At 47.2% G+C, this 12353-nt stretch overlaps 1 protein-coding gene across 2 annotated transcripts in view; it reads left to right on the forward strand.

Moving 5' to 3' along the window:
- LOC105701292 overlaps positions 1-12353 on the forward strand; it is a 78672-nt gene that overhangs the window by 63910 nt on the left and 2409 nt on the right. For both annotated transcript variants that reach the window (XM_012427927.1, XM_012427928.1), the window contains exons 6-11: positions 35-482; positions 540-1401; positions 1473-1757; positions 10064-10392; positions 10795-11108; positions 11627-12116. In XM_012427927.1, coding sequence (XP_012283350.1) covers positions 35-482; positions 540-1401; positions 1473-1757; positions 10064-10392; positions 10795-11108; positions 11627-12116 — 2728 coding nt within the window. The remainder of the gene's footprint in view (positions 1-34; positions 483-539; positions 1402-1472; positions 1758-10063; positions 10393-10794; positions 11109-11626; positions 12117-12353) is intronic.

Consider the following 12353-nt stretch of genomic DNA (forward strand, 5'->3'; position numbering starts at 1 on the left):
TGAGATTAAGTTTAATTTAACATTTGAATTCCAGGTCGACGACCACAGCGTCCATCGGCACATCCTCGACATCCCTGAGTCACGTCCGAAGACTGAAGGGACGCGACACCTCGGCATCCTCTTCGGTGACCTCGGAGGGTACCTTGACCCCGGACATCATTCAGGACATCGCAACAGTGCCGTTTTCGGACGACGGAGAAACATCATCCGTGTACTCCTGCGACACCGAGGGGTATTACACGTCCTTCCACATGGACTCCGGCTTGAAGACCCTGAGGGAGGAAGAGCCGGTCCCGCAGAGTCCTTTGACAAAGTCTAACGACGTGAATTCGGACCCCACCTCGCCTGTCGTGGAGAACGAGTACGAGTTATTCGGCAGAGGTTCCACGTCGACGACCACCAGCTCTGCCGGAACCGTTTGCACGGCACTGATGGCTCCACCTCCGCCAGAAAGGAAGTCCAGCTTGACGGTGGTGGCCTTGGTAAGAGTTACCTTGAGAGATTCCCTGAAGAGGTGGGCTAAAACCAGACGTTTCCAGGTGCACGGGCAGAACCAAAATGGCGGCGAGTCCCCGGACAGCGGCCACAACACGTCTTCCTCTCCCGTGGAGTCGGCGTCCAGTCCAGCGTGTACCGGAAGGTCCTGTTCAGAGTTCGAGTACTCCGAGTCCAGCGACCTGGAGGGTTGCGAAAGGATCGAGAGGATCCGCTCCAAGACTGCCATCAACACCAGTCGCATTCCGTCCATGTGCGTCATAACTCCTCCGGCGTCCGATGACGAGACCGCCAGGGAGCCCGAAGAACACCTCGAGAAGCGGAAGGAAGGGTCCAAGGAGGTACAGGGACCAGGGTCGATTCTGATGTCCGCCACCGTGGGGACCTCCAAGATGGAGGTGATCAACGGGCAGGATAAGAACCTCTATGCTACGGTCCAGACAGTTCTGCCCTCCACGACTCAAACCCAGAACGACAGGACTTCGGGTCAAACGTCCACCTCCCATGTGGGGCCTGCTAAGGTCAGTCCACTGAGTGGAGTCCTGGGGAAATTGCGTGGTGTGCTCCCAGGGGCTAGGAAGAACTTGTCGAAGAACGCTGTCCAGGAAACGGCGTGCGCGGACTCCGGCGACTATGTCACCATAGCCGACGTGAGGAACAACAACGACAAGCGACCAGAGAGCTCCCCTTCGACGGCCATTCGCTCTACAGCTACGTATGCGAATTCGGACCTCTTCAGGAAGGATGCCGAGTACGTTAGTCTGAGCGAGCTGCCCAAGAAGCCGGACTCCTCCCTGGAGAGGAGGAGACAGGGAGCTAAAGTGACTCTGGACTCGGAGGGCAAGGTGGTGTACTCCTCGGACAGCTTGAAGAGGAGGAAGGGAGCGCACACCACGTTCAATCCGGGTCAGTAGAGGTGGAGATCTTGGTTTCGGGGGAACCTTGAAGAGGGACTTCATGTACTTTATTTTATACAGGGGTGTTCGTCAAGGAAGGAGCATCTCCTACCCGGTCGCCTCTTCTGCATCGACCTCAGACCACTGTCCGCCCTGTGACGAAGAGCTCCTCTGACGCTGTGGACGGGGGAGCCAGGGCGTCGACGTCCCCACAGTTGGGTAAGGTAGTCCGAGCTCTTCAGGGTCCGGACCGACCGGCCAGTCCGGATTGTGCGAGGACCTCGAGCACGGTGACGGGCCCGAAGAGTCCCACCAGGGTACACGGACAGGTTCGCGGGGCTTATGTCAACGTGCAAGCCGACGAAGGTAAGAGCCGACCACCCTGCGCGAGCACTGACCATTGCACCAGCACCTCTAGGCTAAGTCGCACCCTCGTCAAGGACGAGATTCGGTCCGAGATCCCCGAGGTGGTCTCAGACCCTGGGAACCCGTTGCTTTCGGCCAGGGCCACTTGCCAGGGAAAACTCTCTTCAAGGTCGAGCGCTGGCGCTCTGACCCCGATCAACAGGTGCTCCAACCCTAGGATCTCGATCCCCAGGACGAGCAGGACCACCAGACACCTGGTGGGTCTTCAGGGTGACGAGAACCACCCACCACAGACTGATACCAAGACGAGCGACCTCGACGTCGAGGCTCAGGCCTCCACCAGGGCGAAATCCAGATCACCCTTGACGACCTCTCCGAAGATGGCCGATCGAGCAAGCTCCAGGCTCGCCTTCGAAAAATCCGTTCTCTGTCCACCTAGCTTCAAACAGAGTGGAGCGACTCCCAAGCTGGGCAGGAAATTACTGGAGTCCGATCTGGATACTCCGAACTTCTGTAGGAAGAGCGAGAATTCTAAGAACCACCCCTTGGATGATGGGAAGACCAATGGAGGTGTTCTCAAGTCGGTTGATCGAATCGATCCCAGTCAGGAATCAGGTTGTTCGGATCCTGCGAACCTTAATCCGTATTTGAACCCTGAAAGACCTGACGTGAACAAGGTGGACCGCAAGGTGAAGCGTAGCGAGAGCTACAGGATGGCGAACAGTCCCATAATGTTCATCAAGAAGTTCTCGGGGAACGCGGAGAAGACCTCGAAGATCTTCAGGACACCTTCGGAGGAGCTGCAGGAGGAGCTGCTCAAGGAAAGGATCAACTACCCGGAGACCGTGTCCAGTCCTGAGCCTAGAACCGATGGGGTCTCGGAGTTCGATGATAGCTTATCACCGTCCATACCCATCGCTATCGTCCCCACAAGTCCTAGACCAAGGGCCCAGGATCTGGAACCTGCCAGGGTCCTTAAATATTCCGGGAACGACACCGAGATCTGGTGAAATTTTACGAATTCTGGAAATTTCACTTTTACAAAGGAACTGACGCTGCGAGAACGCATTACCGATATTAAACGCGACTTAATTTATTCATATCTATCGACAAACAACCGTCTATTTTTAATGAACGGGCTCGAGTCAGCATGGAAACAAGAGCAATCGGCGATCACTTATGTAACGTGTATTCCATAGATCACGGATAATCCTATCGATGATGATACAGGCGGTGGGAAAAATCGTGACTCTTCCCAGATATAGAGCGCATCTTTGTACAGGACCTCGATAGCTCGCCGGACAAATGAGGGATTTATGAAACTGGGCAAAGTTTTCAATGACAATGTGGAAATTATAAACATGCTCATACTCAATGCGGCTCTCAGTCCGTCTTCGGATGCTGGGTGGAAGAAGACGATGAAGTCATCTAAGAGCGGTCGCGTGATGAGGATGCGACAAATGAATTCAGGAGATATCTCGAATCGCTCTTCCGAGACAGAGGTCCTCTTGTTCCCGATAATGTGCTCGTTGCTCTACTTTCGAGCGATGCTGCTCCCCGATAATGCAAGTGCTCTAAAACACGGGAGGCAGCACGTAATCGCCCCAAATAGATACAGCACGATCCCGGTACGTTTCTGCTGAAAAGCTTGAGAACAATGAGAATAAATGATGCGAAACTAGAGCACGACTCGAGAGAACCTGGCGATAGATTGTTAAAACGAGTGGTGACAATTTTAAATGATTAAAATAGCCGCTGAGAAAAAATTGAGATACGCATTTTTAGCGTAGAACCTGGGGGCGAGTTTGCGCACCCTCCACTGTGGATTTGCGAATTGCCAAATCGAGGAATTAATTAATTACCCCGAGATGAATTACTGTGGCGCATCACTGTCACGTCGGGATGATAAACCAGTGATAAGAGTCACGTTTTCGAAGCCCAGCACGGGATTCGCGGCGACGTTTGTTTGATCTTCAGCAGCTGCGCTCCTAATGCAAAAACCCCCCTCGATACTCGCGTGATAACGCGACTCGCTCTTGGCGGTCTTATCAGGGGGAGTGGAATATTTCCGAGTTCAATGAGTTTCAGTGATTACGAGAAACCGGGGACTAGCAACCCCAACGAACAACGATTTTTAGCGGCGAGGACGGATAACGTATCCTCGTTAGAAGATCTATTGTCCCCAGCCACGTGAGAGCAAATATTTGACCCTCCATATTTCCACACAAGAAAAAAGTCCGTTTTGAAATCGCTTGACCTGTTACCATGACACTCCACGATTATATAAATTATTGTAAACAATTCCCGTGGAATACGGTAAACAGGAATTGCAGCTCGACGTGTAAATTGCAAGATTAATGCCCGTTGTGCCTGAATAATTCGATATTAAAAATTCTCACCCCTTCCAAATACCGTCATTTACGTGGTCGCAATGAACGAAATTAATAAATTTCCAATTACGGGGTAAATGAATTATTTCAGATTTATCCGGATATGTTAGCCATTTTCGAGCCGTTGGATTAGGGATTATCATTGAGAGCGTTCGTTAGCTCTTTATTGGGTTTAAAAATATCCAGATTTTAAGGCCCCCTTTGATAGCACGATCGCCCTTATCAGCGCATTTTGAAAAATCAACTCGTGACCGCATTATTCCTGGGATGGCCGGGGGGTGTCGGAAGCGCCGAGGGGGAGATGGAAAAGTCCACGGAGGCCCCCAATGGACAGCAAACTATCCCTTATCACCGCGATTAGTCGCTGGCTCAATAACCAACTGATGTTGCGTCAGTCGGTGGATGTTTATCCCGGACGATGCTACCAGATAAAGAAAAATCCCTACCACCACTCGGCCTCTCGGCCAGGGCTCTTCCTCGAATCGCGCTTAAATAGTTTTCTCGAGAGAAGCGACTCCCAGTCGGACAATCCGCATCTCGTGCGAACCGTCGAATCGTCAGCGACCTGGCATAAAAGTCGCGAGCATAAATCGTACAAACCTCATCACGTCGATAAACGGTTCTAATAACCCCATAAGACGCCATCAAGCATCTTCGATCGGTTTCGGAGCCGTATCATCGAGCCTTCGTAAAGACCTGCAGAATTCCTCCCCCAAATCGGGATTAGAATTTTTCTTAGATTTTCTTCAATCGCACAAAGTGAAGGAGGGACGATCTCGAGTGGTGTAGATCAAAACTCTCGAGGGATTAATACTCGATTGTGAATTTTTTACCGTGTAAAAAAACTGAGAGCGCGGAGGTCGTTGTCGCTCTTCAGGTTTCGGAGCCGTATCATCGAGCCTTCGTAAAGAACTGCAAAATTCCTCCCCCAAATCGGGATTAGAATTTTTCTTAGATTTTCTTCAGTCGTACAAAGTGAAGGAGGAACGATCTCGAGTGGTGCAGATTAATCTTCGAGGGATTAATACTCGAGGGTGAATTTTTTACCGTGGGAAAACGCTGAGAGTACGGAGGTCGTTGACGCTCTTCGGGGATTTTCGGCGCTCTTTTTGGGTGCTCAGGACGGAAAATCCCGGTTCTTTGGGGTCCTTTTTGGGACTGGAGGGTCGGGGTCCGTTTTTTGAGTCGATTTGAGCTAGGCCTCGTCAAATGTTACGAAAGTCAGGGGGCCGGAGAGCGCACCCTAATCGCGGGTCGAGGTGTCAGGATCCTCGGGGGTCGAAGGTGCTCTTCGGGGTAAGGGATGCCACCCTCAGGAAGAGCGACCTGAGCAACAAGCGCAGCAGGTCGAGCTATCGAATCGCGAAGTGCACAGTGCTCTCTAGACTACACTTTTTCACCGAATTTTGAGCGACCTCGAGAGACGCTCGCGAGGCTTCAGGAAATTTCGCCTCTCCTTGGCCGGCCGTGATAACAGTGATAACGAAGATGGGAAACCGCAGTCGGTAGACAGACGGTCGCCAGACAGATAACTCGAGACTGATTGGCGAGGCCTCAGTAGTTCTCTCTTTTGCTCCTGAGGAAATCCAATCTCCGCCATGTTGGCCAGGCATCTCCTCTTCTTGGCTACGCGAAGACCCCGTAAGTTAGATCTTTTTAACATAAATATTCCATAGAAAAGAAAAAAGAAAAAAGAAAAATCAGGGTACTAATCTTTTCGCCAAATGCATACTCTTAAAGAGTGCGGAGATCAATTATACGCGATCGAGTTCTGAAAAGCAATAAAATCGGTATCGTTATGAAAATATTCTATCTCGGAGACTTCATCCTTGGGATTTGAATCCGAATGATTGCGAGAGGAAAAATCGAGACTCGCTAATATGGCATGTTTATTGCTAGCGGCTGGGATTAAAAATATCACTGATAATGAGCTATTGTTAAGAAAGAATTCTCCGCACTTGGGGAATAATTGTTTAACCGTTGGGATCATTACTTGCACGATGCTTCGGTCGGTTTGTCAATTCGAGGCGATAGTCGACCTCACCTCAGGCGACTTCGATAATTTGTTTAATATTAGCCGACGCGGAGAAACCGAGAATGTTGCTTTCTTTCGCGGATAACTTATCGGCTTGTATTTTGTTGCCTTCGCTGACATTGGCTCGTCTCGAGTAGACCACTTCTTCTTGGGGAAATTAAAGTATCGGCGAGACGCGTCATTCTATAATTTTCCGCTCCTTCGATTGGCCGTAATCTCTTTTCTTTGTTACGTCTATGTACGGGAGATTGACAAAACCGGGGGAAATTCCGGGATTGTCGCGCATTTAGTTTACGAGGAATATGATTTTTCCTGCATTAAGGTGGACCAGAGGAAAATTCAGAGTTCCCATCTACTCGTAATAGACAAAATGGCGCGAAAGGTGGTAACCCTTGAACCCGGGATATCGAGAAATTTTACCGCAATCTCGTAATAGGCGTCAAAAAGATAAAAAAGTTTAGCCACGATCTCGACAATTAAATCCGTTAATTAAACCATTTAAAGAGCGTCTTAACGACTGCTCGGTAAATTAGTGTCGATTTTTCTGATTAGACGCTCGATGACAGCGACAGATGTGACGTGGCCTGATCTCTGAACCGATGATCTTGTTTAATTTGAATGTCGTTTCGAAACGTAATTTGGATTTTAGATAATCCACTGATAAATGGGCGATAAGAGGACCGATCAGTCATAGTAATAGCGGAAATAGAAGTGACGATATTCAGAATAAAACAACTCGAGTGAATCATACGCTCCGACCTGCAAATATCCAAATTCGGACTGAAAGCATTAAACAATTTTTATTCAACATCATCGCCTGTTGTTATGTAATTAGCAGAGCGTGGTACGTTCAGTATTAAATAATATCCCCTCCGAAATTTTTGCATCGTTACGAAACGCAGTCGTGTGCATGATAAGCCTCTGTTTAATGAAATCACCTTATCGCAAGTGGCAAGGCACACTGCAATAGCTGATAGGGTGTCTCTTTATCACCGGTTGTTTAAAATAAACTGTTTGGCCCAGTGAGGCCTCCTCACGCGAGATTCAATTTCTTCCTTGATAAGAATCCCGCGTAATCAGTGCAGAAAAAGTAGACCACTCGGGAAAAAAAATTCTGCGATTAATTGTTTAATAAGACCTTCCCCGCGTGAGAATTATTCATAAAATTTGTAGGAAATTCAATTTTTCTCACGACCTACAATTTGTTAATTATTTTTTTTATACGCTTCTAAAATTTCCCGGAATTGTGTAGAGATTTTTAAAATGCTGGGAATTCTTAATTTCGGAGTTGTTTAAAAAATTAGGCAAGTTATCTCCTCTAATGATGCGCCTCGCGTGGGAAATTCGCGGCTCAGTCCGTGATATCTTATCATCTCATGATAGCATTAATTGCGCCCTGTAGATTTATTTTTTTTTTTTAAGAGGAAATCTGATCACAGCTGCCAGGAATTAATCTCGAAGAATTCTCGTGTTAATCGCGAAATGATTCTCAAGAGTTAGCGAGAAACTTCGGTGATAAGGTCGACGTACCGATTGCCCTTATCATTCGCTCGTTCAAGTACCTTTCATTCGTATTAGGAATTATCAAGTAGGCATTCAAGTGAGTACAAACAATGTTAGTAAGATTCCGTACGTTACTTATCGAAACGTGACATTTGACTCTTATCTCATTGGTAATTGTCCAACCTGAGACATTCCATGATTTTAGGGATTTACGTGCAGAAACTGCAAGTATTTTGTAGTTTAGACATTTTTCTAGTTAATTACCCATGTACAAGATTTATTCCGATCGAACGATCCTAAGGGTTGGAGCTCGTCATCGATCGGGAATCGATATCCGTCCAATAAGTGTGTTCACTTAAAAAAGGTACAGCCGAAAGCAACGTCCCCAACCGGAAGCTAGCTTGTAAATCGCATTAAAAATTTTCCCAAAAACGTGGAAAGGCTTGAATCACGTTTTAAGAAAGGAAAAGGTGTACCGTGCTTAATATTCCGGCCGATAGAAACGCATAATAAAAAAGAGATTGTAAATATTGTAATCAGGAGGATTCGGGTCCGGCATTTCTGCGGACGAGCACGAAGGAAGGAAAACTTGTTGCAACAAATTACATTAAATTAAAAGCGTTACAATAAATAAATAGCAAGTCGATCCGTGCTCGTCCGCGGCGATTGGAACGTCAAAATTCAGGCGAAGCGCACATTTTCCATTTTTCAATGTTAATATTAGTGTTATTAAAAGAACTCGTGCTCGCCTAGCGTTGTAAGTAGCATCTTAACAGCGACTAACAAGGACTAACTATTTCGCCGGCGTGTCTTAACTTTTTCGGATCGGATAACCCAAAGTTATTAGGGGCCAATATTGACGCAATGATCGGTAATCGATTATCGAGGGCTCACGTTATCGAATCGCGACCATTAATCACTTGCGACTAATTCTTAGGGACGTACTTGCAACCTGGAGGGCATGCAGCTAATTGTTTGCGACATGTAAAGGCAAATGATGTACATGTAAATAGTGTCTTTTTATGTAAGCTCGGTCGTATGTATGCGTATGCTCCTATAAATATGTATATGTCTTAGTCGAGGAAGAAGATCGATCCTCGTCCCCTTCTGTACATAAATCGCTCCTTTTGTCTACGGGCGAATGTCCTTTTGTTTTTTAACCGCTGCGACTTGTGTATGTGAATAGACACGATTTTTTATGGAAACTGCACCTGCATTTTTTGTCATTTTGTCACTCACCTGCACTCACTGTATATGTGTTCTCTCTTTCTCTCTCTTTTCTGTCTCTCTCACACCTTCACCACTTTTCACTTTCCGTGTGCACGCGTTTGCTGTGGAGTAAACAATGCCGACAGTCCCATTTTACACGGAAACAATGGTCGCTTGAAATTTCACCCGTCGTGAAAAATCGCGAGGATTGTATTCCCGGTTTTGTTGTACTTTTAATATTTTTTTTTCTTCATTTCGCAAAAGCGCCGCTTTTTCGAAGCATCCCCGAGTGAGCAAATTGTTATTAAAAGTTCCATCACGCGTAAGGTAGGAAAGAGGAGGAAATATGTAAGCTGTAATTTCCTTATCAATCGTAACGATAATTGGACCTCTGATTGGGATTTTTAATGACTATTTGTACGAGCTCTGCAACCCTTGGGCTAAATCAATGCTTCGAGCAAGTGATCTAATGGTCATCATAGAGACTAAAATCAAATTCAGATTATTAAGCAGAATTTATCTGGCACTAATTTGGCATAAATTAACCCGATTTTAGCCGCGTTCTGAATTTCCCTAAACTCCACACTTCACTTACACCTCGTTGCTCTCTTGTGTTACGTGTACGTGCAATAGACATAGACAGAAATGCATCTCGTGCGTGTGGCATCCCCATAGTAACACCTACCTCTCATAGTTCCATGCTCCATGCTCGGTGAGTACATTTTTTTTCTCACATGACGCTAATATCCAGAACTTGTCGCCGATCACGTCGATCAATGCTCGTTTCAATAATGAATAAAACATTACATACTCCGCACAAAGTAACAAAAAAAAAATCCCACATTTTGCCCGGGACGAGAATCGAAATTTTCTCGGAGTCCGATCGAGAGGTGACAACGAGAAAAAAATTATCCAGAAAATCTTGTCCCTCTCAGTTTTATTATCTCGAGTAAATCGACGTAATCGACGCCAGGTGTACCGGTCCATGCATCGTTTTTGCTTTTGCTGATGCTTTTGCACGCAATTTCCACGAGTTTGAAGCTTCCGGCCACTTTGACGAGTCTCTGAATTGCGCGAGGTCCCAAAATCCGCGAGGTCCTTCGTTTTATCTCTTTTTTTCTGGAATTTCCGTACCCCCGTTTGTTATCACGGGTCGACGTGTGTTACAGATAATGCGGTGCTGACCATCTCGACGGAGACGGTGCCCTCCGAGATCAAGTCCCAACCTCCACCTTACGTCGGTCCACCACGTCCCCAGGATAGACCCAACGTCGTCTACGATCCCCTTTCCGGAGATCCTCGCAGGATCCACCAGGTCCAGGGCCGAGGGTATCCTCGGAGTCTGAGCCATCAGGAGAATCTTTGCAACCAGGGCCAACCTTGTCACTTCCAAGCTCATCCCGCCGACAGGAACCTCTACGACAGGAATCAGCAACTCTTCGAGCGCCATCGAGCCGCCAATGGTCCCGATGCACGCATCTATGCATTGCAAGAACAGGTAAAAATCTTGATGGAAAATTAATCTCGCCTTTGAAAGAGAAATTTTGAAGATTCTAAGACAATTCACCCCAATCAGGCATCACAAAGGATACAGGGTGGTATAAAAATGGCGGACACATACTATCCTTGTCGAAAATGCAATCGAAAAGTCCTGTACCATTTTTTCCCTCATTATTTATCTATAATAATTAATTAAAAAATAGTCAGTCGACCACGTTTTACGTTGTAAAAAAAAATGGTACAAAATTTGTGTAATTGTAAAAGAAAATGGTACAGAACTTGTCGACTCCGTTTTGAAGAAAGGGTTGGGTAAACCGCATTTTTGTAACACCTGGCACTTGCATTTACGTGAGGTCATTTTTTTTCGGAGTGATTATTAAGCCGTGTTGATTTTTCACAGTGCGGACCGCGAGTGCAACACACCCCAGGGTGTGCAGAGAATATGCAGCAGTTTTACACCTTGCCGACAAGGAGACCTCGAAGGGAAGTCGAGGTCCCCAGGAGTGTCACCCCTGACATCACCAGAGGCCTTGGAAGAACACCCCTTGCCGCCACCACGAGACAGGGCCAACATACCAACACATGCTCGCATCTCGAACACCATGGACATGCCGAGGGCGGTGCAGATGCAGAAATGGGGAACGAGCAGCTGCAGCCGAGGAGCGGGCTGCCGAACGACCGGCAGCCTCGCATGCCAGTTGACGTTAAGACCAGGTAAAGGCCAGATGAGAGAGAATTGCACAATGCCCAAAAATGTAATATCAAAAATACCATGAAACCAAAAAAAGGATTCTCAAGAGCCTTCCGCGAGGGAATCGAAGGTTAGGACTCTCTATTAAGTAAAACGAATTTGTATATACCCTGAAAAAAGAAAAAAAAAAATGCATTGCACCAAAAAAATTCCGTTAATTCCAAGAATAATTACTTGAATTAATAGGATATCTCTTTGATTCAATGAAATTTTTTCATCAGTCCAGCAAGTCACAGTGTACATTTATCTTGATATATCGGTATTAATAGGATCCTTTTGTTCGCGTGCACAAGTTGGTTGCAGAGGTTTCGTACGTATTATATTTTTTAATAATTTCCCTCCCACCATGGATTTTTATATACTCATTGTTGAATCGAGTAGGAACGTTTGGGTGTACTTATTAGGGTTGAAGTAAAATGTTTATGGGGCGAGGAGTTCTTTCCCCATCTGGAGGTCAGTTCTGAGGGAACGTTGCTTTCAGGTTCGCGACACCCCTCGGCCTGGCAGCGATCGGATATCGATTCTTCGCCTCCCCATCGGTCCAGGACATCCGCAGGGACTCGCCAATCCCAGAAACGGCGAGGCACGCTCCCATATCCCCCATAGGACCTGGAAGCAATCAAGGATTCAAGTCTTCCACCCCAACCAGTAGGGCCACGACGTCGACAGTGGCCGAACGTTTGGCCCTGAATGCCCCAAGACCGACCATGGAACGTCCAGGGACATCGGGAAGAAGCACACCCACGCAGGCCTCTTCGGGAAGAAGCACCCCCACCAACCTGATCCTCTCCCCAACGAAGAGCACCATGTCCAGCGAGGAGCTCTTCGCCGCCATCCACAAGTCCAAGAGGAGGCTGAACATCAGAGATGACGGCGAAAACCTGTCGCCATTCGGGTCTACGAATTCCCTGAATCAGGTGCAACCTGGAACCAGGCACAGCTGGAGCCCGGAGTCGCAGAAAGTCCCCGAAGTGAGCACGGTGATCTACGGAATGGATTTTAACTTAGGCTTAAGTCTTAAGGGGACATGAAAGTGGCATCCGAGGAGTCAATCGTTTATGAAACTTTCCGCCGAACTCGGTGCACCGAATCGCCTCAAACTTTACAACGTGAACATGGAGGCTGCAAGGAAGATCTTGACCCGCGTGAAATTTCAATTTTTTTTTTTAATTTGCTTACAGATATTTAAACAATTTTTGTAATTAGTG

This window comes from Orussus abietinus, unplaced genomic scaffold, assembly GCF_000612105.2.
Source record: "Orussus abietinus isolate OABI.00-Male unplaced genomic scaffold, Oabi_2.0 scaffold28, whole genome shotgun sequence".
Taxonomy (NCBI): domain Eukaryota; kingdom Metazoa; phylum Arthropoda; class Insecta; order Hymenoptera; family Orussidae; genus Orussus; species Orussus abietinus.